The sequence below is a fragment of the Meriones unguiculatus genome, chromosome 4 (assembly GCF_030254825.1).
Source record: "Meriones unguiculatus strain TT.TT164.6M chromosome 4, Bangor_MerUng_6.1, whole genome shotgun sequence".
Classification (NCBI taxonomy): domain Eukaryota; kingdom Metazoa; phylum Chordata; class Mammalia; order Rodentia; family Muridae; genus Meriones; species Meriones unguiculatus.
The window spans coordinates 58,223,961-58,244,239 of record NC_083352.1 but is presented as its reverse complement, the minus strand read 5'-3'; the positions used below and the strand labels follow the sequence as shown (position 1 = coordinate 58,244,239).

The 20,279-nt window shown below is 44.2% G+C and overlaps 1 protein-coding gene across 2 annotated transcripts; it reads right to left on the bottom strand.

Annotated features, from left to right (window-relative positions):
- Positions 1-3,289: 3,289 nt before the first annotated feature.
- On the bottom strand, positions 3,290-19,996 carry Tmem192 (transmembrane protein 192). 2 transcript variants are annotated; one of them, XM_021637870.2, is made up of 6 exons: positions 19,842-19,996; positions 12,893-13,039; positions 10,205-10,469; positions 7,076-7,210; positions 5,749-5,851; positions 3,290-3,608 (listed from the first exon to the last, which is right to left on the bottom strand). In XM_021637870.2, exons 1-6 carry the CDS (start codon positions 19,866-19,868, stop codon positions 3,485-3,487), a joined length of 801 nt encoding a protein of 266 aa, XP_021493545.1. In that variant the 5' UTR covers positions 19,869-19,996; the 3' UTR covers positions 3,290-3,484. The 2 variants fall into 2 exon arrangements, with proteins under 2 accessions (XP_021493545.1, XP_060237837.1); XM_060381854.1 differs by lacking the exons at positions 12,893-13,039; positions 19,842-19,996 and adding an exon at positions 12,714-12,827 and having other exon boundaries at positions 10,205-10,450.
- Between the last annotated feature and the right edge of the window lie 283 nt (positions 19,997-20,279).

The following is a 20,279-nucleotide window of genomic DNA, read 5'->3' as shown; positions in this document are numbered from 1 at the left end:
CTTGCAACTCCATGGTAACTCAACCATCAGTAACTCCAGTCCCAGGGGATTAAATGCCCTCTTCTGGCCTTCTCAGGCAGCAGATATGCACATTGTACATACATGTAGGCAAAACAATCTACAAAAAAAGGTCTCAGACTTCTGAGTTAAGACATGTTTAGAGAAGTAGACGGTTGGGGGTGATCGCAATCAGTGGTTATCAGCACTTGATGCTCCTCTAAAAAACCTGGGTTTAATTCCCAGCACCCACATGGTGGCTCACAACCACCAGTTAATTCCAGTTGTAGGATCTGACACTCTTCCGGTCTCCATGAGCACCTGGCATGCACACTACACAGGCATATAAGCAGGTAAAACATTTAGACATAGCAAAATTAAAAATAACCTATTGACAAGAAAAAGAAGATAGGGGATGGAGACGTAGCTCAGTTGGTAGCATGCACAAAGCCCTGAGTTCAATTCCTATTCCATAAAAGGGACAAGAATCAGGATACTGGTAATCCCACGACTTGAGGGGTAGGGCTGGAAGGGTCAGTGTCATTCTTGGGTCTATAGGGAGTTATATAGGCCAGCCTAGGCTACATGAGACCCTGCCTCAAGCAATAAGAACAATAACAACAAAATCACACAAGAATATCCCAGGAAAAAGATGAGCAAAGGACTTGGGATGTCTGTTACAAGAAAGTTATGAAAGGCCACAGATCTGGGAATAGGTACCTGTTTCATACAGTCAAAAGAAATGGCAACCTGGATTTGGGAACTGGACTCCGTCCTCTGCAAGCTCTGTATGCACTTACCCACGGAGCCATATTTCTAGCCCCTGGAAACTGTTCAAATACAGTGTGGCTTCAATATGGGAATGTTATTACATTTTGGAGATTCAACCATATTAACAACAGAAGACATGTATGTGTTTAGTTTGGAGGATGAAAACTTTTACAATGTCCCAGCGATGGCTGTATATAAAGGAAACAGGAATTTACTGTACACAAGGAAGAGTTTATAGGATCAAATGGACAGTCCTTGCCTATTAAACTGTATCCATCATATCCCTAAATAGATGGCTCTGCAAATAAAATATTGAGTGTTAGGTTAAACTGTAGCCTGTAAGCAAGAAGGACCACCCTGGATAAGATGATCAATCCTCACTCAGAAAGATAGATGGGACAGACATTGGAAGAAGGAGAAAACAGGAAACGGGACAGGAGCCTACCACAGAGGGCCTCTGAAAGACTACCCAGCAGCGTATCAAAGCAGATGCTGAGACTCATAGCCACACTTTGGGCAGAGTGCAAGGAATCTTATGAAAGAAGGGGGAGATAGAAAGAACTGAAGAAGACAGGAGCTCCACAAGGAGAGCAACAGAACCAAAAACTTTGGGCATAGGGGTCTTTTCTATTCCAACCAAGGACCATTCATGGAGATAACCTAGAACCCCTGCTCAGATGTAGCCCATGGCAGCTCTCCAAGTGGGTACCCTAGTAAGGGGAACAGGCACTGTCTCTGACATGAACTCAGTGGATGGCTCTTTGATCACCTACCCCTGGGAGGAAAACAGCCTTGCCAGGCCACAGAGGAGGACAATGTAAACAGTCCTGATCAGACCTGATAAGCTAGGGTCAGATAGAAGGTGAGGAGGACCTCCCCTATCAATGGACTTGGAGAGGGGCATGGGAGGAGATGAGGAAGGGAGGGTGGGATGGGGAGGGAATGAAGGAGGGATCTACAGTTGGGATACAAAATGAATAAACTGTAATTAATATATAAAAATAAAAATTTTAATTAAAAAAACCTATAGCCTGCAGAACAAAGATCTCACTAGTAAGCCCTCAACAAAAAGTCTTTCTCTGCTAAGCATGGTGGCCTGACACTCCTGATCTTACCAACTCAGAGGTAGAAGCAATAGAATCAGGAGTTCAAGGCCAGCCTCAGCCACATAAGCTCCTATCTGAAAAAACAGTCTTAGGTGAGCCATAAAGGTGCCAATTGATTAAAAGGGGCTCTAGGAGAAATGGAGAAATAGTGCCACATAGAAACACTTCATTTTCATGGCCAGAATTATCTGTTTAATAATACCTATCCATAAATTAACTTGACATTTTAATCCCATCATAATTTTAACTATAAGACCAAAAAGTATCTTTTTCCTATTTAATTAAAAATTCAGTATTGTATTTGTGTGGTGTATGTATGTGATACATGTGTATCAGTGCATGAACAAGAGCGCCAGGTTGAGAATTTGAAGGTCAGAGGACAACTTTCAGGAGCTGTTTTCTCCACCAAGGATTCCTGGGATCAAATAGAGGTTACCAGGCGTGCATAGCAAGCACTTTTCCTACTAAGCCTTTTCACCAGCTGTATTTGGTCGAATTTTAACCCATGGATGCATTAACCCACATTCCTCTACTTAAACACATTCTTCTTTTGTATGTTTTTGTCAGATAGGACCTCTTTATAGCTCCAGCTGGTCTGGAACTCACTGTTTGGGCCAGGTCAGTCTTGAACTTCCTGAGTCTCCCTTCCAAGGATCAGGGTGACAGGTGTGAGTCTCCATGTTCAGCTAATTAAACGTACTGATAAAATCACAGTATACCACAGACATATATGGCAACTTCTGAAGGGCAAAGCGAGAGCGACAGATTATGTCCTACAGTGTTACTCTTGCCAGTGGAGGATCTTACCACATAACAAGCATCACCACTCGGTCTCCTATTGGCCCAGGAATTCTTTGCATTATATTTCTCAGTGACACAGTATTCCCCAGCATACGTCCTGGTGAGATCTTGGTCCTGAGGAAACTGTTTTATGCTTTTGGAACAAGGTCTCATTGTATGCACTGGGGTGGCCTCAAGCTGGTGGTGATCCTCCTGTCTCAACTTTTCAAGTGCTGGGATTACAGGTGTGAGTCACCACGGCTGGATGAAGGGAATTCTTTATAGAAGCGGCCTGAGTGGCGGAGTATTTGATTATCATGTGTGAGAAGCTTGGGTTGGAACTCCAGCACTGGAAAACAAGCAACTAAGCAAAACCTTAGGTGGCCTTGTCTCTCATCCAGTGCGCCCTGCACATTTAAAAATGCACTCGAGGCTCTTCAGGAGAAAACGCTGCCCGCAGGAAATAATGCCTCCTTCTAGCAGCTTCATGGGGTAAGAACTTACAGGCTTATAACCCTGTTTTCAGCAGACTGTCATGTCACACTTCTCTAACAAAGAACCATGTAATTCAAGGGTTCTTAAACTATACCTGTATTCCAGAAAAGGAGGTAAATCATTTCACAACATATTGAGCATTGTCAAGTTTTCCAGACTTTTATAAACTACCCAGAGGCCCCCATCTCTGGAACACACATTGTTCTTCATAGGCAGAACTGAATTCCGGTTACCAGCACACACTCTGAACGTGACTTAGGCAGGGGCGGTCAGTGCCATGGCGGCCAGGCAGTCTGAAGCTACTGTGAACTCAGTGGTGTCAAGCCACAAGCCTCTCATGTCTTTGCTGGCTGAGCGGCCAGGTCCAACAACCGCTTACTCAGCAGGGCATTGTGTCGCTTGAGGTACGCTATTATGTCTCCTTGCTTTTCAACAATTTCTTCTAGACTTGAAATAGTCCTGCAGAATTCGAGATACAAGCAGGTTACATGAGTTCACCACCATTCTTTGGTCTCATTTCAAATGAGTTCTCAATAGTGTTCAGTAAAACAATACTTTCCCTCAAGTTTTATATACCAGCGATATTCCAAAATCAGTCTTTTCATGAATGAATTTAGTGACTTTTGCTCTGGAAATCAATCTGTTTTGTACATGCTGCCTTTATTTGTTTGTTTGTTTACTTATTTAAAGTTTTTACAATTTAAAGTCAACACGTGAACCAGGAGATGTTCGTGGACGCATTTGATCCCAGCACTCAGGGGTCAGGCAGGCAGGCAGATCTCTGTGAGTTCAAAGCTAACCTGGTTACTTAGCAATTTCCAGGACAGCCAGGGCTAAATAGTGAGATCTTGTCTCAACCCCTATTCCACCCCCCAAAAATCACAGCATCCAAATTTGTTAGGAATGACAGTGATGGCTAATCTTGGTTGTCAGCTTGACTACATCTGGAATTAACTAAAATCCAAGCAGCTGGGAACAACACCTACCTGTGGAGTTTTTCTGAGTTGGATTATTTGAGGTAGAGACTCACTCTAAACCTGGGCCACACCTCCTGGTGGCAGCCTATATGAAGGACACAGACAAGAAACTGCTTCCTGCCTGCTTCTCACCAGCAGTCCTGTTCTTGACCATCCCTTCTTGGTGTTAAAACGGACTTCTTCAGGATTCCAATGTGGACTGAAAACTGCCTGCTCTCTAGGACTTCTCTAGGACTCCAGAACGAGACTGGGGCTGCTCAGACACCCAGTCTCATGGACTGAACGACCTTTGTGTCCTGAGATAGCCATTGTAGGACTCCTCAGACCAGACTGAGCCACTCTAATACACACACAGTCTCTGGTAGCTCTGGCTGTCCTGGAACTCACACCCTGGGCTACAGAGCAGCACAGTAAGAGATAGTTGGAGGCCAGCCTGGTCTATATAGTGAGCTCCAGTACTCAGGAGGCTAAGGGAAGAGAATCAAGAGTCTGAGTCTACCCTGAGCTACACAGGCAAACTACAGTCTAGTCTCAATCCCATAGTGAGACGTGATCCCAAACCCCAAACAAACAAAAATAGCCCCTACTCTCCCCTACTTCATATCCACACCACACGTCTGTCATCTCAATTCAGTGAATACTATTACAATTTTAGACTAAATCTATATTCAGATCTACGTATCAATCTATATCATTGTCATAGTTAAGCTAAGGTATGGCCTACTATTATATTTCATACAAAAACTTCTATTTTCCTAGGAGTAATACTTGCTCATTTTAATATTTATGTGGAGTTTATTCTGGAATGAATATTTTTAAACATTTTGTTCTTTGTGAATTGCATATCATGCACCCCAATCACACTCATCTCCACATAGCATCCTATCTGCCCTCCACTCCTGCAACCGACCCTCCAAAAGAAAGCCACAAATCGAAAACAACAACAAATCTCGATGTGTAGCTGTAGTGTGTCACAGTATACCCTTTTGTTCACACATCTTCACTTGCAAATGTTCACTGCAGTGACTCATGTTCTGGTCCAAGGCCCCTGGCTTCTGCTACACCATCAATACTGGATCCTCACTTGGATACCCTGTACCTGGCCCCTTCGCATGCTCCAGGAGTTCGCACGTGGGGTAGATGTTGGGGTGGGACAACTCAAAGCCCTGGATCTGAGGCAGATGGGTCTCTGAGTGCAAGGCCAGTCAGAACTACATAAAATAGCCTACCCTGTTTCAAAACCCCAAAATATTATAGTTGGATATATTACAGTACAGAAAAATGTCATATGGGAAGAAAATGCTTATTTTTCTGAAATAAAATTCTGTCTGCTGGCCTCAAACTCCCACCTCAGCCTTCTACGTTTGTGTTTGGGTGTGTGTATGTGATACGAGGGATGAACCCTGAGACTCAAACATAGAACCTCTAAATACAGTCTCAGCCTTTACAAGAACATTAAAACAAACAAATAAACCTTTGGGCCAAGAGTTTGCTACAATGCTCTGGGCTAGGGATCCGCCCTGTCTATGCCTCCCAACTAGCTAGCTAGCATCACAAGATCATTAGGTAACCAAAGGGGAAAAAGTTAACTCCGATTTTTTCACTGCAAATTCAAGCCTTACCTAAAGCCGGTCTCTGAGGCAATATTGCTAGGGTAAGCATAATGTTTTTCTTCTTCAAGTACATCAGGCTGGGGCTTGGCTTTATTGAATCTCCTAATTTTCACTGAAATAAGAAAATCATTTTTACTCAGGTTACTATTTCTGAAGAAATTGCTTTATTCAGTTATTCAAGCTATACTAACTAGTTGTTCTTTTTGCATGGATAATATATTTGAGGTTTCATAATTCATAAACAGTTTGATGCTTGTTTATCAACATATGCATTTCAAAGTTTACTAAGCAAGGACCAGTCACAGGGATTGTTGAGATTGTCATTAGCAACAAAATAACAATAACAATAGGTGACTGTCCTAGATGGATGTCAAGATTGTCATTAGTAACAAAATAACAGGATGGATGACCTCATTCCATTCTGACTACATCTTGAAGTGGACACTCATTTTTCTTTTCTTTCTTGAGACACAGTCCCACTATGTAGACCAGGCTGGCCTAAAATTCAAAAGAGACTCATGTGGGTCTGCCTTCCAAGTACTAGGATTAAATGTGTCTGCTGTTAGGCCTTGCCTTTGTTTTTAATTTATATTCCAATTTTACATGCAGGGCCTAGCTTGCTGACTTGGCTATAATTCCAGCACTTGGGAGGCAGAAGCAGGCACTTGACTGTTAATTCAGGACCATTCTGGTTGCCTTATAGCAATAGTTCTCAATCTGTGGGTCATGACGCCTTTGGGGGATCAAATGACCTTTTCATGGGAGTTGATCAGATATCCTGCATACCAGATATTTGCATTACAATTAATAATGGTAGTACAGTTATGAAGTACTGATGATAACTTTATGGCTGGAAGTCATCACACCATGAGGGATTATATATTAAAGGTTGCAGCATTAAGAAGGTGGGGAAGTAGGTTTGATGTTTTGTTTACTGCGAAAACTTTACTGTGGTTGTCTGAAAATTCATTCCTCTTTAAAGATGTTTAAATGATATGCGTGTGGGGGGGGGCGAGTATGTGCTTGTGCTTTCAGGAGGCCAGAAGCACTGGCAGTTGTGAGCCTTCTGGTATGAGGCTCTTAACTGCTGAACTACCTCCCCAAGCTCAAAGGTTCCCAGGACGTGAATGTAGAAAAGTGACTGGTAGTGGTTTTCTGTCCCTTCCTGTTGGTCTGAAAGGAGACAACACCGGAAGTGGTCAGAAGCGATTGACAGATGCTAAAGGAGTCCTCGGCTAAGGGGGAAGGCTTTTCACTAAAGTATCAGGCTGTACTTCCACCTGTGCAGGAGAGAGGCAGGTACGTCACAGGACAGAGGCTTCCTTTCCATTCTCACCTGTATAGAAGAGCAGACAGCTAAGGGAGCAGATCATCTCCAGGGTCAGGACCGCCAGAATCAGCTCCAGGTACAGCCTGCTGGGCTCAGGGAAAGAATGCTGCATGCACAGGAGGAGCAGGAGTGCTGTGTTGCCTGAGAGAGGGAGGGAAACAGGTAAGGATGGGATGCTGCTCTTGAGTCAATACACAGCTCCTTTTGCTTTGCTGTCCATAAACTGGAATCTGTCTGTCTGTCTATCTATCTAATCTTTCTTTTTTTCTTTATCCAGTTTTAGTAAGCCCTTGTGATTTCCTAAGTGAAAAAATTGTGTTGCTATATGTAGCAAACTCTTATGCTAATAAGGGTGAGCACTACAGAGCCCAATCATGGGTCCAGTCACCAGAACAACCAGGATTGGAACTTCTGTTCCACTTGCCAGACTTGGGGAAGCTCTAGATGTTGGAAATGTAAATTCTTTAATATATATATATTTAAGGATCAAACCGGGAATTCAAAGAGTAGAGGCAGGACGATGAAGCCAACACAGCTACATGAGACCTCATCTCCAAAAAACAAGGAGTTAAAGATTTATTTAGCTCACTGGCAAGATGTTTGATGGTATGTGTGTGTGATGGTGGTAGTGGGGGGTGAGAAGTCCTGGGTTTGACCACTCGCACCAAAAATAAAAACAGAAAAACCAAAGACTCTGACCTTGTTTTAAAACTAAAGAATGATTTCTTGGCTTTATAAAATTATTAAACTGACTTCTTTCGTTGCTTCTGCACATGTGAAAAAATATTTATTGAGACAGTGTTCCAACATAGTGTAGGCTGGCCTCAAATTCACTGACCATTCTCTTGCCTCTGCCTCCTGAGGGCTCAGATTGCATCATACCCAGATTAAAGTCAGATTTTAAAAAAGTAAAGACCAAATAATTTTTTTGTTAACTTCAAAGCTATTATTTCCAGATTTTAAAACAAAACAAAACCAAAAACCTATCAAACTATTATTTCCAGACCATTCCTTAAGAGTATTCTTTCCTCTGGTTTTCTTCTTGTGTTATGATGACATCTTCTGGCCACATAGCAGAAACACCAGTCAGAACCCACAATCATCCCTGGTGGTCTAGGGGCAATAGCCTGTGCCCACTCCCCCAGGCTCTGAAGACCACTGGTTCTCACTATGTTCTCTCCAGCTGAAGTGTGTTCTTTAGCCTCCACTGATGCTCTGGTGAGTGGATGAGCTTGTGGCTTACCCTTTGATAATACACTAACAAAATTGAGAGAAAAACTTCAATTCTATAGAACTCAAGAGGCTTTTCTAAGGTCAAAATTTGACACTCAAAACTCCCCAGTTCAGCTCAATTTAATTCTATTATGCCTCTGAAAGGCCCACTGTAATAGAGAGAAGCAGGCCATACCCTCATCTTGCCTTGACTCAGGACCCATGAGGCTTCTGTTGTCTGTCTGTCTATATGTGTGGGGCACAGGGAGTCAACCTAGGGCCATGTAAGATAAACAAGTACTCCATCACAAGTCCTATTTACACTTTTTGTTTTACTAACTGTGGTGGTCTGAATAAAAATGACCCCCATAGGCTCACAGGAAGTGACACTATTAGGAGGTATGGCCTTGTTGGAGGTATATCCTTCTTGGAAGAAGTATGTCACTGGGGGTGGCCTTTGAGGTTTCAGATGCTCAGGCCAGGCCTAGAATGTATCTCTCTGCCTGCTGATTAGGATGCAGAACTCTTGGCTCCTTCTCCAGCACCATGTCTGCCTGAGCACAGCTATGCGTCCTGCCATGATAACAATGGATTAAATCTCTGTACGCCAGTACCAATCACATATTTTCCTTTATAAGAATTGCTGTGGTCATGGTGTTTCTTCACAGCACTAGAAACCCTAAGTAAGACACTAATGAAGCAGAAAATACCAATTATGAGCTGTTGATTTATCGGTTTATTTAGTGACTTAAAGCACCACCTGTTCCGCCTGTTTGTCAAGCATGACTTTCAGTTGCTACCTGGAACACAGTGACCTGGAGAAACAGCTGAAAAAAATGGACTGTTGCTTTAACAGCCTGCTGACAGCCATGTACACCTCTGTAAAATCAGCTTGTAGCTTTAGAGTGTAAAACAGGAGTGTAACCTAGACCTGGGGCTGAGGCCTTTTGGAGCTATCCCAGGTGTGGTCCCCTGCTGACATCTCCTCTCTCCCACTGTCACTGGGAGTGCTTATTCCAGAAGTGCTAGATAGCTGCTACCACAATACTGAGTTCCCCAGGATGACCTTCTCCACACTCTGTACTTCATGCAAGCCTGGCTTAAGGCATAGTGTTTTACATTTTCTTTTTTGAATAATTTAGCTTATTTGTCAATATCCTAGCAATTTACTATCATTATTTTCTATAGCACAAACACCATGGAACTTCATTCTAAAAATCCTTTTTTGGGGAGGGTGAGGTTGTTTTTTGGGGGGCGGGGGGAGCATGGGGGTTGTTGAGATAAGGTTGAAGGTAGTATAAGCTGGCTTCCAACCCACTACATACACCAGGCTGGCCTTGAACTCCAGGTCCTCCAGCCTCCACCCTGTAAATGCAGATACCTTTTCTAATCCTCAAAACTGTCAAACAGCAGCAGCATCCTTCCTCCTTGAGCAAATGAGATGGCTGATACTAAAAAGGTGGAAAATTCTACATTTTGAAAATGGATACACTGATATCACACATACAAATTTCAAATAAAAATTAAGGCTATATGCCGGGCACAGTAATACATGCCTGCAATCCTAGCACTTACTCAAGAGGCAGAGGACTGTCATTATTTGGAGGCTAGCCTGATGGAGAAGAGAGTCCTAGGAGTGCCTGCCTATAAGACACAGTGATAGCCTATCTCAAAACAACCACAAGACCCTGTAGGAAAAGCTTCAAGAGGAGGGTGGACATTGCTCAGCAGTGCAGTGCTTGCCCAGCACACGCAGAGCTCTTCCCACCAAAAGAAAAAGTCAGGATAGGGACTACAATACAGGTCACTCCAAAAGAGGGATTATAGATTGTGATTACAGACTCAGTACAATCAGGTTTCACATGTCCTTCCTTTATCACCCCTGACATTGGAGCCACAGAGCAGCAGGGATGAAGTCCTTACCAGAAGAGTGAATGGTGAGGGTCAGCGACTTGAGGTGCCTTGTGGACCAGTAGATCTGGGAGTAGCCGCGGCACCTGACCTTCCTGTGGTGATACTGGATGTAGCGTTCAAGAAGCAGATGCAGGAGCCACAGGATGACTTTCCCAAGGATTATGACTGTCTGAACCTTCAGTGGGTTGGTGTAGTTTTCTGGGCATTTGTCTTCACTTGGATTAGGGTACGAACACAGCACACCTGTTAAAAATGCTAAAATGACAAACACAACCTGGTGGAAAGAAAAGCAGTAGGATTCATAGTAAATATGCAGGCTGTGGTCAGGGACAGTGAGATGGCTCAGTGGTAAAGGCCCTTGTCACCAGGACTGACAACCTGACCCAGGGTCCACACAGTGCAAGGAGAGAACTGACTGTATGTCCTGGCTTCTGTGTGTGCCGTGGCACACCCGCCTGCATGCACAGATGTGTGCCTGTACACACTCACATATCAACGCAAGATAAAAAATGAGAAGAAATATATGCCGTTAGGAAACAGGAACTGCAATGGCAGTTCTTACAGACTCTGTGACGTTTCCTATCCTATTCTTACAAATGACTTTAAAAACTATTTACCGAAGGCATTATAAATATCTGTAGTACACTCAGGAGGATGGAAAATTCCAGGTCAGCCTGGGCTACATAGGAAGACTGCATGTCAAATTTAAAAGAGAAAAGTGTAGGAAAACAGACTAAAGCACAAATAAGAAAATAAAATCACGCTAAATCCCACTTAAGGAGATAATCCCTTAATGTTGACTTTTTTTTTTTTTTTTGTCTTTCTCTTATTAAAAACAAAAGGTATAAAAAGAATTGACTGTGTCAAAGCAACTAAAAAGGAGAGATGGCTTGGTGGCTCAGAGTTCAAACAGCTTTGGCAGAGGACTCTAAGGTTCATTCTGTAGCACCCATGACAAACATCCTCTGAGGGCACACACACACACACACACACACACACACACGCACAAATCCACATATAACTAAAAACAAAAACACTAAAAAAATGTTTACCCCCAGCTTCAGTTTCAGGCGAACAAGTACTTAATGAGATTGACAAACATTTAAATGGTGCCAGGACATAGGAAAAGATGCTCTTATCTGTTGCTAACTGGACTGGGAATCACTTTTAGAAAATGATTTGGAAATATCTTGACTCAGCAATCTTCCTGTAAGGATCCTATCCCTCAGAAATAAATTCAATAGCCAGCACTTGGGAAGCAAAAGCAGGTGGATCTCTGAGTTATAGGCCAGCCTAGTCTACGTTGAGTTCAAGGTCCATGAAACTACAGAATGAGATCTTATCTTTTAAAAAAAAAAAAGAAAGAAAAAAAAGAAGCATTCCATGTATATTTGAAGGCATTATCAGCTACTGGCTCATAAGGTAGCCTCTACTGATATGGACCCATAACACAGTAAAAGGAGTAAGCTGTAGAACAGTGAGTGGCTCTCAGATGTAACATGCAGACAAGTCAGGAAAACACAGAGTACTGTTAATTATTAATATTTAATATTGACTCATCTTTCAGTTAAACAGTAGTTATTCCTAAACTAGCTGTATATCCAAATCACTACACAGGGACTAGGACTTACTTAATTAACTGGGCAATAAATATTCCACCCTAAACCTCCAAGCCCGCATAGCTTCTTCCCATTGTTATACTTGCTTTTTAGTCATATCTTAGGTCCAGTTCATCTCTCCTGGTGTTTCCAGGTCCTCTCCTCTCAGAACCTTCCTCCCATTCGCTTCTCTCTCCTCCCTCCAGACCAGGACGTCCCACCCTATTCTGTCCATTGCTCAGCATTGGCTGGTTGTTTTATTGGCAATACAGAGAACAAATGGTGGCATGTTTACACAAACTTGAGACAGGTGATGCTTTAATAAGCATCATGATGCAATGTCTGGATTGAAACCAGATAGTAGGGTAGAGAAATCAGCATCTGAATGAACAAGGGTAAATTGTATACATTCCACAAGGACGTTATACCAACACCAGAGCTTGCTGGAAATGTAGTGTGGAGCCAGTCTCTTAGGGCCCAGCAGTGCACTTTCTAGTGGAGTCTGGGAACTTAGCAGAGGAGGGATAGAATGCTAAAATGAAATATAGATTAAGTTAATTAATTAAAACTAATATGGATTTGCATATATGCTAATCTCTGTATGAATTTAGCAAAGGGCTAAGGTTTTTACTATGTAGCCCAGATGGACTTACAACTTTTTAATCTTTCTGACTCTGCCTGATAATTACTGTACTGACATTACAGACATGTTTGGTGTTTTGTTTTGTTTTTTTTTTTTTGCTGTTTGTTTTTTTGAGACAGGGTCTCATTGTATAACCCTAACTGGCCTAAACTTGATATGTAGTTCAGGCTGGCTTTGAACTCACAGAGACTGCCTGCCTCTGCCTTCCAAGTGCTGGAATTAAAAACTGTACCACCATGCCTGGAGATGAGGTCTCTGACTTGGATCTGAGGCTCACCTCCTATTAGATTAAGCCAGCCAGAGAGTCCTAGGGATCTTCCTGTCTCCATCTCCCCACTGCCAGGAGCACACTCCTCCATCCCCAGGTTTCTACACAAGAGGTGGAGGTGGAACCCACGGCCTCAAGCATCTTGTGCCTGGGCCATCTTCACCTCCATGCTTCTGCAGCGAACTCACGTGTATAAGCAGCAGCAGATTCGCTACGATGACCGTGGGAAGAGGATGGAATCTGGGTCTAAAGTGAGCATGCAAAGAGTGGTGTGGAAGAGGCTGGGCGTCCAGAAGGGGGTCATCATCCATACTTTGTAGGATATCCAAGGAACCCTGTGAGGGAAAACCACGCAGGTTACAGTCAAGACTTTCTGGATCATGTTTCTACAACACAGGCTGTCCACAAACTCAGAGATCTGGCTGCCTCTGCCTCCCTGAGTATGAGATTACAGGTGTGCACCACCGTGCTCAGCTTTTTTTTTCAACTTTTTGGTTATTATTTTATTTACATTGGTGTTCTGCCTCCATGTATGTTTTTGTGAGGGGGTCAGATCTCCTGGAACTGAAATTACAGACAGCTGTGACTGCCATGTGGGTACAGTCCTCACCTAGCCTACTGAGCGCTGGGATTCCAGGCATGGGCCATCAGACCTGGAGCTTTTAAAACTTTTTTGTATGATTTTTTTTGTGTGTGTTTGCTTGTGCATAAAACTGTGATCTCAGTACTCAGGAGGCTAAGACAGTAATCTGGAACGTGAAGCTAATGTGGGCAATAGAGCTCCTCCCAGGCCAGCCTAGAATACTCAGCACAACCCTTTCCGTAAAAGACTAAACAAGCTGAGGATACCGCTAAAAGCAGAGTATGTAACACCCTGGGTTCCTTCCCCAGGACTGCAAAAACCAAAAACACCCAAAGGGGCTGGGGTGTAGCTTAGTGGCAGAGAGCTTCCTGGACGCACATGAGGTCCTGGGCTCTGATCCTGGCACCACACACAACAAAAGAAACAATACACACATCAGAAGCAAACAGATCCTACCGAAAAGCAACTCTGAAAAGTTAACCTCCCCTTTAGGGAATGCCATATGACTTTATTTTATTTCTGTTTGTTTTTAAAACAGGGTTTCTCTGTGTAACCTTGGCTGTCCTGGACTCACTTTGTAGACCAGGCTGGCCTCAAACTCACAGAGATCGCCTGCCTCTCCCTCCTGGAGTACTGGGATTACAGGCGTGCGCCACCACCACCCAGTGAACTTTTTTGGTTGTTGTTTAAAGACAGTGTTTCCCTATGTAGTCTTGGCTAGACTGGACTTGCTATGTAGACCAGATGACCCCTAACTCATACAGATCTCCACCAGCTTCCACATCCCAAGTGATGGTATTAAAAGGTGTGTGCTACCACACTTAGACCCATAAAGTAGGTTTTTCTCCCTCTCTCCCTCCTTCCCTTACTTCCTCCCCCCCCCCCTTTAATTTGCTTGTTTTGAGACAGGGTCTCTCTACATAGCCTCAGCTGTCCTGGAACTCACAGATTCATTTGCCTCTACTTCTGGTTAAAAATGTACACCATAAAAAAAATGTACACCATAATGCCCAACTATTCCATTTATCTCTGTAACTCCAGAACAAAGTAATACATGATGTATTTAAGCAAAATATTTTCTTTAAATTGCAATAAGGTCTCCCTATTTTGCTTAGGCTGGTCTCAAACTCCTGAATTGATTGGTAGTAACTCACTCAGTCATATGTTGTCAAAATGGGTTGGGCATACATGGTAGAGCTCTTAGGCTCTCAGTCCTTAGCACCACATAAACCAGGCATGGTAGGACACGTCTGTATTCCCAGCACTGAGGAAATAAGGGCAGGGGACTCATGGTTAAGGCCAAAAGTGACTAAGACAAACTTTCAATTATAACGGGAATGCTCTATGTCCCAGTAGAAACAGAACCCAGTATATAAGTATCAAGGAAACATCAATGTGTAGGAATGAGTCACCGCAAAACCACCTGGCTGTCAGTCATTAAAGCAGCGAACAAATGTCCTGAGTGGTTGCCTAAAAACCTCAGCCATGTTTAAAGGTCCATTTCTGCAGTCATGTTACTTCCCGTTCTCTACTGCATACAAATGAGACTGATCTCAATCCAAGACCCTTACTAGACACTATTATGTATGGGAACATTGGCAATTGCCTATAATCTCAGCACTTGGGAAGCAGACTGTAGGATCAATGGCCACTGAAAGCTAGCCTGGACTACACAGTGAGTTCCAGGCTAGCATGGACAAGGTTGTGAGATCCTCTCTCAAATGAAATAAAGAAGGCTGGAGACATGGACCAGGAGCTAAGAGGCGTTTCTACAGGACCTGCATTTGTTCCCGGCACTGACACGGTAGCTCACAACCGCCTGTAACTGTAGATCCTGAGTTCCAGGCGGTCTGGTACCTTCTTCTGACTTCCTCAGGCAAGTACATGGTACACATACAAGCACACCGTCCAAACCCTCATAGAGATAAAATGTGTGAGGCCCTGGGCTCAGTATTCAATACTGGACTTAAATATGGGAATCTAAGGGTGTGACCCAGATCTGCAGTGTTACTCAATTTTCAGGTGCAGGCACCTAATACTTACTACTAAGGTGCCTTTGTATTCAATAACCTAGCAGCTCTAACTTGGCTTGCCACAGTCTACTGTATAATTCTGATGATTTTACTTGTGGGTTTTTTTTTTTGGGGGGGGCGCTCTTTCTCGGGAGGTCTGGCTGACCAGCAGCTTGCTGACCTCATTTCAACTTGCGGTGAGCCTCTTGCCTTTGCTTCTGAGTCCTGGGATGGAAAGATAGCATCTCCACCATGCTGGCGTTTCGTAATGTTTCCGTTCTCAACGCCCTCCTCCGTGAACACTGTCTCAATCTGAAGGCCATGGAACTTTAGAAGCTCTCTCCTCACCTAATGTCTGAGCATCCTTATATGCCCAGGATGGGGCAGTTCCCATCAGCGAGCCTTCCTGGACACCTGAGATCTGGATCCTGTCATTTCTGTTTCCAAAGCACTATATGTAGCTCCCCTGTAAAACTATTCTGTCATCCTTCTCTCTGTTTTTTGTTTCTTCTTTTCGTCCAAGGCCTACTTACCCACTTTTCCTGGCAGACGACACTAGAGTCACTAATTCCCCACCCATTACTTGTCTGTCTTAGGGATTCGCTCAGCAAACACTGATGCATGAATGTTCCACATCTCTCTTTGCAGGTTTCCACAACTCATGGGCAGCATTAATCGCTCATCAGGAGAAATCAGGTCACAGGAGAGATTAATTCTGACCAGAGGTAGTAAAAGCTGTGGCTCTGGGAGGGTCCTTAAGTTACACTGAGACAAAATTTAAGTCCTATTGCTTACTGGCTGTGGGTAAGTTACTTCACTTTTCTCTTTTTCTCAGTTTCCTCATTTTTAAGTCTTATTTTTTATTTTATGTGTATGTGTGTATGTATACCGTATGCATGTAGGGGCCCATTGAGACAGAAAAGGGTATTAGAACCCCTAGAGAACACTGTGAGGCAGGGGATGTGGGTATTGGGCATTGAACCTGGGTCCTCTGCAAAACCAACCAGCAATCTCTCCATCCTCAATTTCCTCCTCTTAAAAAAGACACTAATAATAGCGCCTGTGCCCAATCTTGGGTAGGAAGATTAAATGAGTTACTACACAAAAAACTGCTACACAAACTGCTTGTTCGAGGCAGGATTTCTCTGTGTAGCCCTGGCTGTTCTGGAACTCGTTCTATAGACCAGGCTGGCCTCAAACTCAAGAGATCTGCCTGCCTCTGCCTCCAGGATGCTGGGATTAACGGCCTGTGCCACCACCACCTGGCCTGAGGCATCATTATAGTTAATAAAAAGAAAATGAGATAACCCTGCTGGTCTGGAGCACACAACGTAGACCATATGCTTGAGCTCGCACAGAGCCACACCCTTCTGCCTCCCAACTGCTGAAATTAAAGATGGAATCTACTGTCTGATCTCTGTATTACCCTTTGGACACAGGATCTCAAACTATGGCCCAGGCTAGTCATGAGCCCCAGATCTTCCTACCTTCATCTTCTGGGGGCTGGGATACGTTTGTTTATTTAAATCATTAGTTGCTGTGTGGCCCTGGCAACTGAACTAAGCCGTACACCTACCTCAGACCAGTGCTCTGTCACTGAGACACAACCTGGCCCTCTACGAACTCGTTATTCTCCTGGTCTTTACATGATCACACATTTCTGACACCCATCACACTCTGTCTTAACCCAGTTTCACAGTCTTCTGTCAGATCCTTTCAGTATCTTGGTCTGAGGACCCTTCCTCACTGTTCTCACTGGGGTTCTAAAACACCTGTCATGTTTATCCTCATAAAACCTGTGAGTCCCTCCCCATTTCCCTCAGGACAGAGTCCAAATTCATCAGGTTGCTTGCATTATGAAAGAGCACTGCACCACTTTTCCAGCTTTACCCTCACCATTTCTCTTCCCCATGTTCTCAGCTCTCAGGAAATCCCTGCAATCTCTACAGCACTCCTCTTTGTTCTTCTCAATCACGGTAAAAAAAAAAAAAAAAAAAAAAAAAAAAACAAAACAAAACTTCTCTTTGACTCATTTCCCAATTGTCATGTGACAAGTTTCATCTCTACAAAATTACGCCGGGTCAACTTTAAGCTTCTGGGCATACAGAAAAGTTTTATTTTCTCTTTGTTATTCTATGTTGTTTTTGAATCAGTTTCAATCAACTCCTCCTAGGTCCTATTTTTTCTGTCTTCTTACAAGTCTTTTTTTTTTTTATCCCCAAACCTAGCACCTCATGCATACTACGCATGAACTACATCCCCAGAACCCCAAATTATTCCTTCATTTCGTCTATTTTTGGCCTATAACTCCCTGAAGCCAAGGTTGGCCTTGACCATAAGAGTCCCCTGCCCTTATTTCCTCAGTGCTGGGAATACAGATGTGTGCCACCATGCCTGGTTTATGTGGTGCTAAGGACTGAGAGCCTAAGAATTCTACCATGTATGCCCAACCCATTTTGACAACATATGACTGAATGAGTTACTACCAAACAATTCAGCTATTGTTTTGGCCCAAACACTATCTCTTCGTATCCCCACCCCCAGCCCCACACTCGTGTGTCCAGTAACTGCTTCCTTTGGGGACTCGATATCTACATTATTAAACCTTACTGGAACCCAGGAATAGTGGCACATGCTGTTTATAATCCCAATATATGGGAGGCTTCAGCAGCAGGATTACTGTGAGCTGGAGTATAGCTTAAATTACATAGTGTGGCCTGTTAAACAAAAAAACCTGAGAATAGAATATCTTTAAGTATTTTCCCTCTCCTTGTCTTAGTCTGAGGGTGACTGTACAACAAAAGATGGTTTGTCCAATTTACTCTCCGTGAGAAGCAGCAAAGGAAAGACAGATCACAGGGAAGGTAACAGCGTCACATTCACTGCAGTGTGGAATAAAAGGACTCCTATCACTGAAGACACTTTGAGCTGCCCTTGTTTGGGTCCTTGCAGAGGCCTGAATGTTAATTCACCTAAATCTGCAACAGGTCATGGCCTTTATAAATGAGCCACTAGTTCACTGACCCACGTAAGTGCCTGCAACAGTCCATTTAGCTAACTAAATGTGCACTTTGTTATCTACAAAATACCAAAAGCAGGCAAACTACTCTGGTCCACAGTAATTGAGCTATTTAACTGTTGGTGGAATGATCATCTCCAATTGTTTGTCGAAAGAAATATCTAGGACTGTACTCCTGAAGGTTACATATCCAAGTTACATACCCTGAAAGTTACATGTCCAAAGAAATATCTAGGACTGTACTCCTGAAGGTTACATATCCTGAAAGTTACATATCCAAGGCAGTTTAGCACCAACAAAAAAACACTCACTGCTAATGTTTTTTCTAAAACACTCATTTTAAATCTTCCATGAAATCTCACTTTGTTTTAAAACTTTAAAAACAATGGCCTGTGCTTTAAATATATATGAGTCTTAAGTTTCCAAGTATTATTTAGTTTTCCATTTTTCTCAACTGAAACATAAAACTAGAGTTGTTTCTGGGCTTAGTGTTAGAAACAGTTATTTCATGAAGAAAATTTAGCTAGGTGTGGCAGGGTACTCCCATTAGCCCAGCACGAAAGAGATGAGTCAGGCAAATTTGAAGCCAGGCCAAACTATATGAGTACCAGGCCAGCTAGGGCTACATAGTAAGTCTAACAGTTCTGGAACTTTGCTTTTCCTGATGGACTTTAGTAAGTAATGTTCTTACTAGTTATATGCTCAGGTCGGTGTGCTAAGGTCACGCCAGCCTGGCATTTCTCAAAGGCAGCAATTTTATTATGCCAATAGACAAAATAATTCATTCTGGACACAAATGCATGTTTCCTCCAAAAGTGACCCCCTCCCCCCGCCCCCCCCCCCGCGCGCCCAATTTCAAATTAACATTTAATGAAAGTTAATGAGCTTTCGAACTTTTTTTTTTTTTTTTTTTTTTTGCAACTGTATTACCATTCTATACTGGCTACTCCATGAACTGGGCCACCGGGTCCTTTTTTTAAGCACTCAAACTTGCATCTAAGATTCAAACATCTTTCTGTTCACGCCATGCCCACATTCAAAGCAGCACATGATACTGTTTTTCTCCAATCCGTGTTTCTGGGACGTGAGAGCTAGAGATGGGTCCAGGGACACTGGGGTTCAGGCCTGGCATCACAGTCACACCAGGTCCCCGTCCTCTCCAGCCAACGCAGGAGGGCCCAAAGGTTCACCGAGATGTGCAAGTCGCTCCCTCCCGGCCTGTCAGTCTCCCGCAGGCGGGACGGGTCAGGCTAGCAGCGTGTCACGTGACGCTCCCGTTTCCGGAACCAAAGACGCGCACCGCACGTGAGCCGCTGGCCGGAGAGCCCCGCGCGCCCACCCCGCGGCGTCTCCCCGACCGTCCTCCGGGAAGACGCGCTCCCCGCCCGGCGCGTCACCCCGCACCCCTAGTCCCCTCGGGTTGAGGCCACCATGGCTCCGGGCGGCCTCAGGCGGCAGTCGCCACCCCCGGAGCCCAGCCCGGGAAGCGGGGATGGCGGGCCCCGGCTCGGCGCCTCACTCACGTCCTCCAGCCGGCCGCCCGCCGCCATGACCCGCCTTCGCGGGCCCACGCCCCGCCAGCCTGACCTCGCCACCGGCGCCCCGGCGCTGCGGCCCGGGACCGTCGCACCTCCTCGGACCTGCACGCCCCGCCCCGGACACACCCACTTCCTCGCCCGCCCCGCCCTGATGGCCCAAGACCACGCCTCTTGCCTAGGTCAGCCAATCATCAGCCAGGGGCGTGGCCCTCCCTGCAGACTCAAGCCGAGGCCCGCAGTGCAGCCCAGAAGCTTGTTTTCCGGGGTTTCCCAAACTGTGACTTGATCTGTGTATTAGAGAGCTGGCACTGATAGGACAACCGTCTAGTGCAACCGTCTGAACAAATTTGAGGCCACTACTTCTCTTTAAAACATTAACTTATTTCTGTTGAGCAGTTTTTGTTAGCAGCGATAGCTTTGTTT

What these genes read in the sequence shown, in the direction of transcription:
- Tmem192 (XM_021637870.2), bottom strand. Translation starts at nt 19,868, where the DNA reads ATGGCGGCGGGCGGCCGGCTGGAGGAC. An exon ending in ATCTGCTGCTGCTTATACAC is followed by an intron (nt 10,470 to 12,892) that starts GTGAGTTCGCTG and finishes TCTTTCCACCAG; the next exon opens with GTTGTGTTTGTCATTTTAGC. An exon ending in CCTCACCATTCACTCTTCTG is followed by an intron (nt 7,211 to 10,204) that starts GTAAGGACTTCA and finishes TCCCTCTCTCAG; the next exon opens with GCAACACAGCACTCCTGCTC.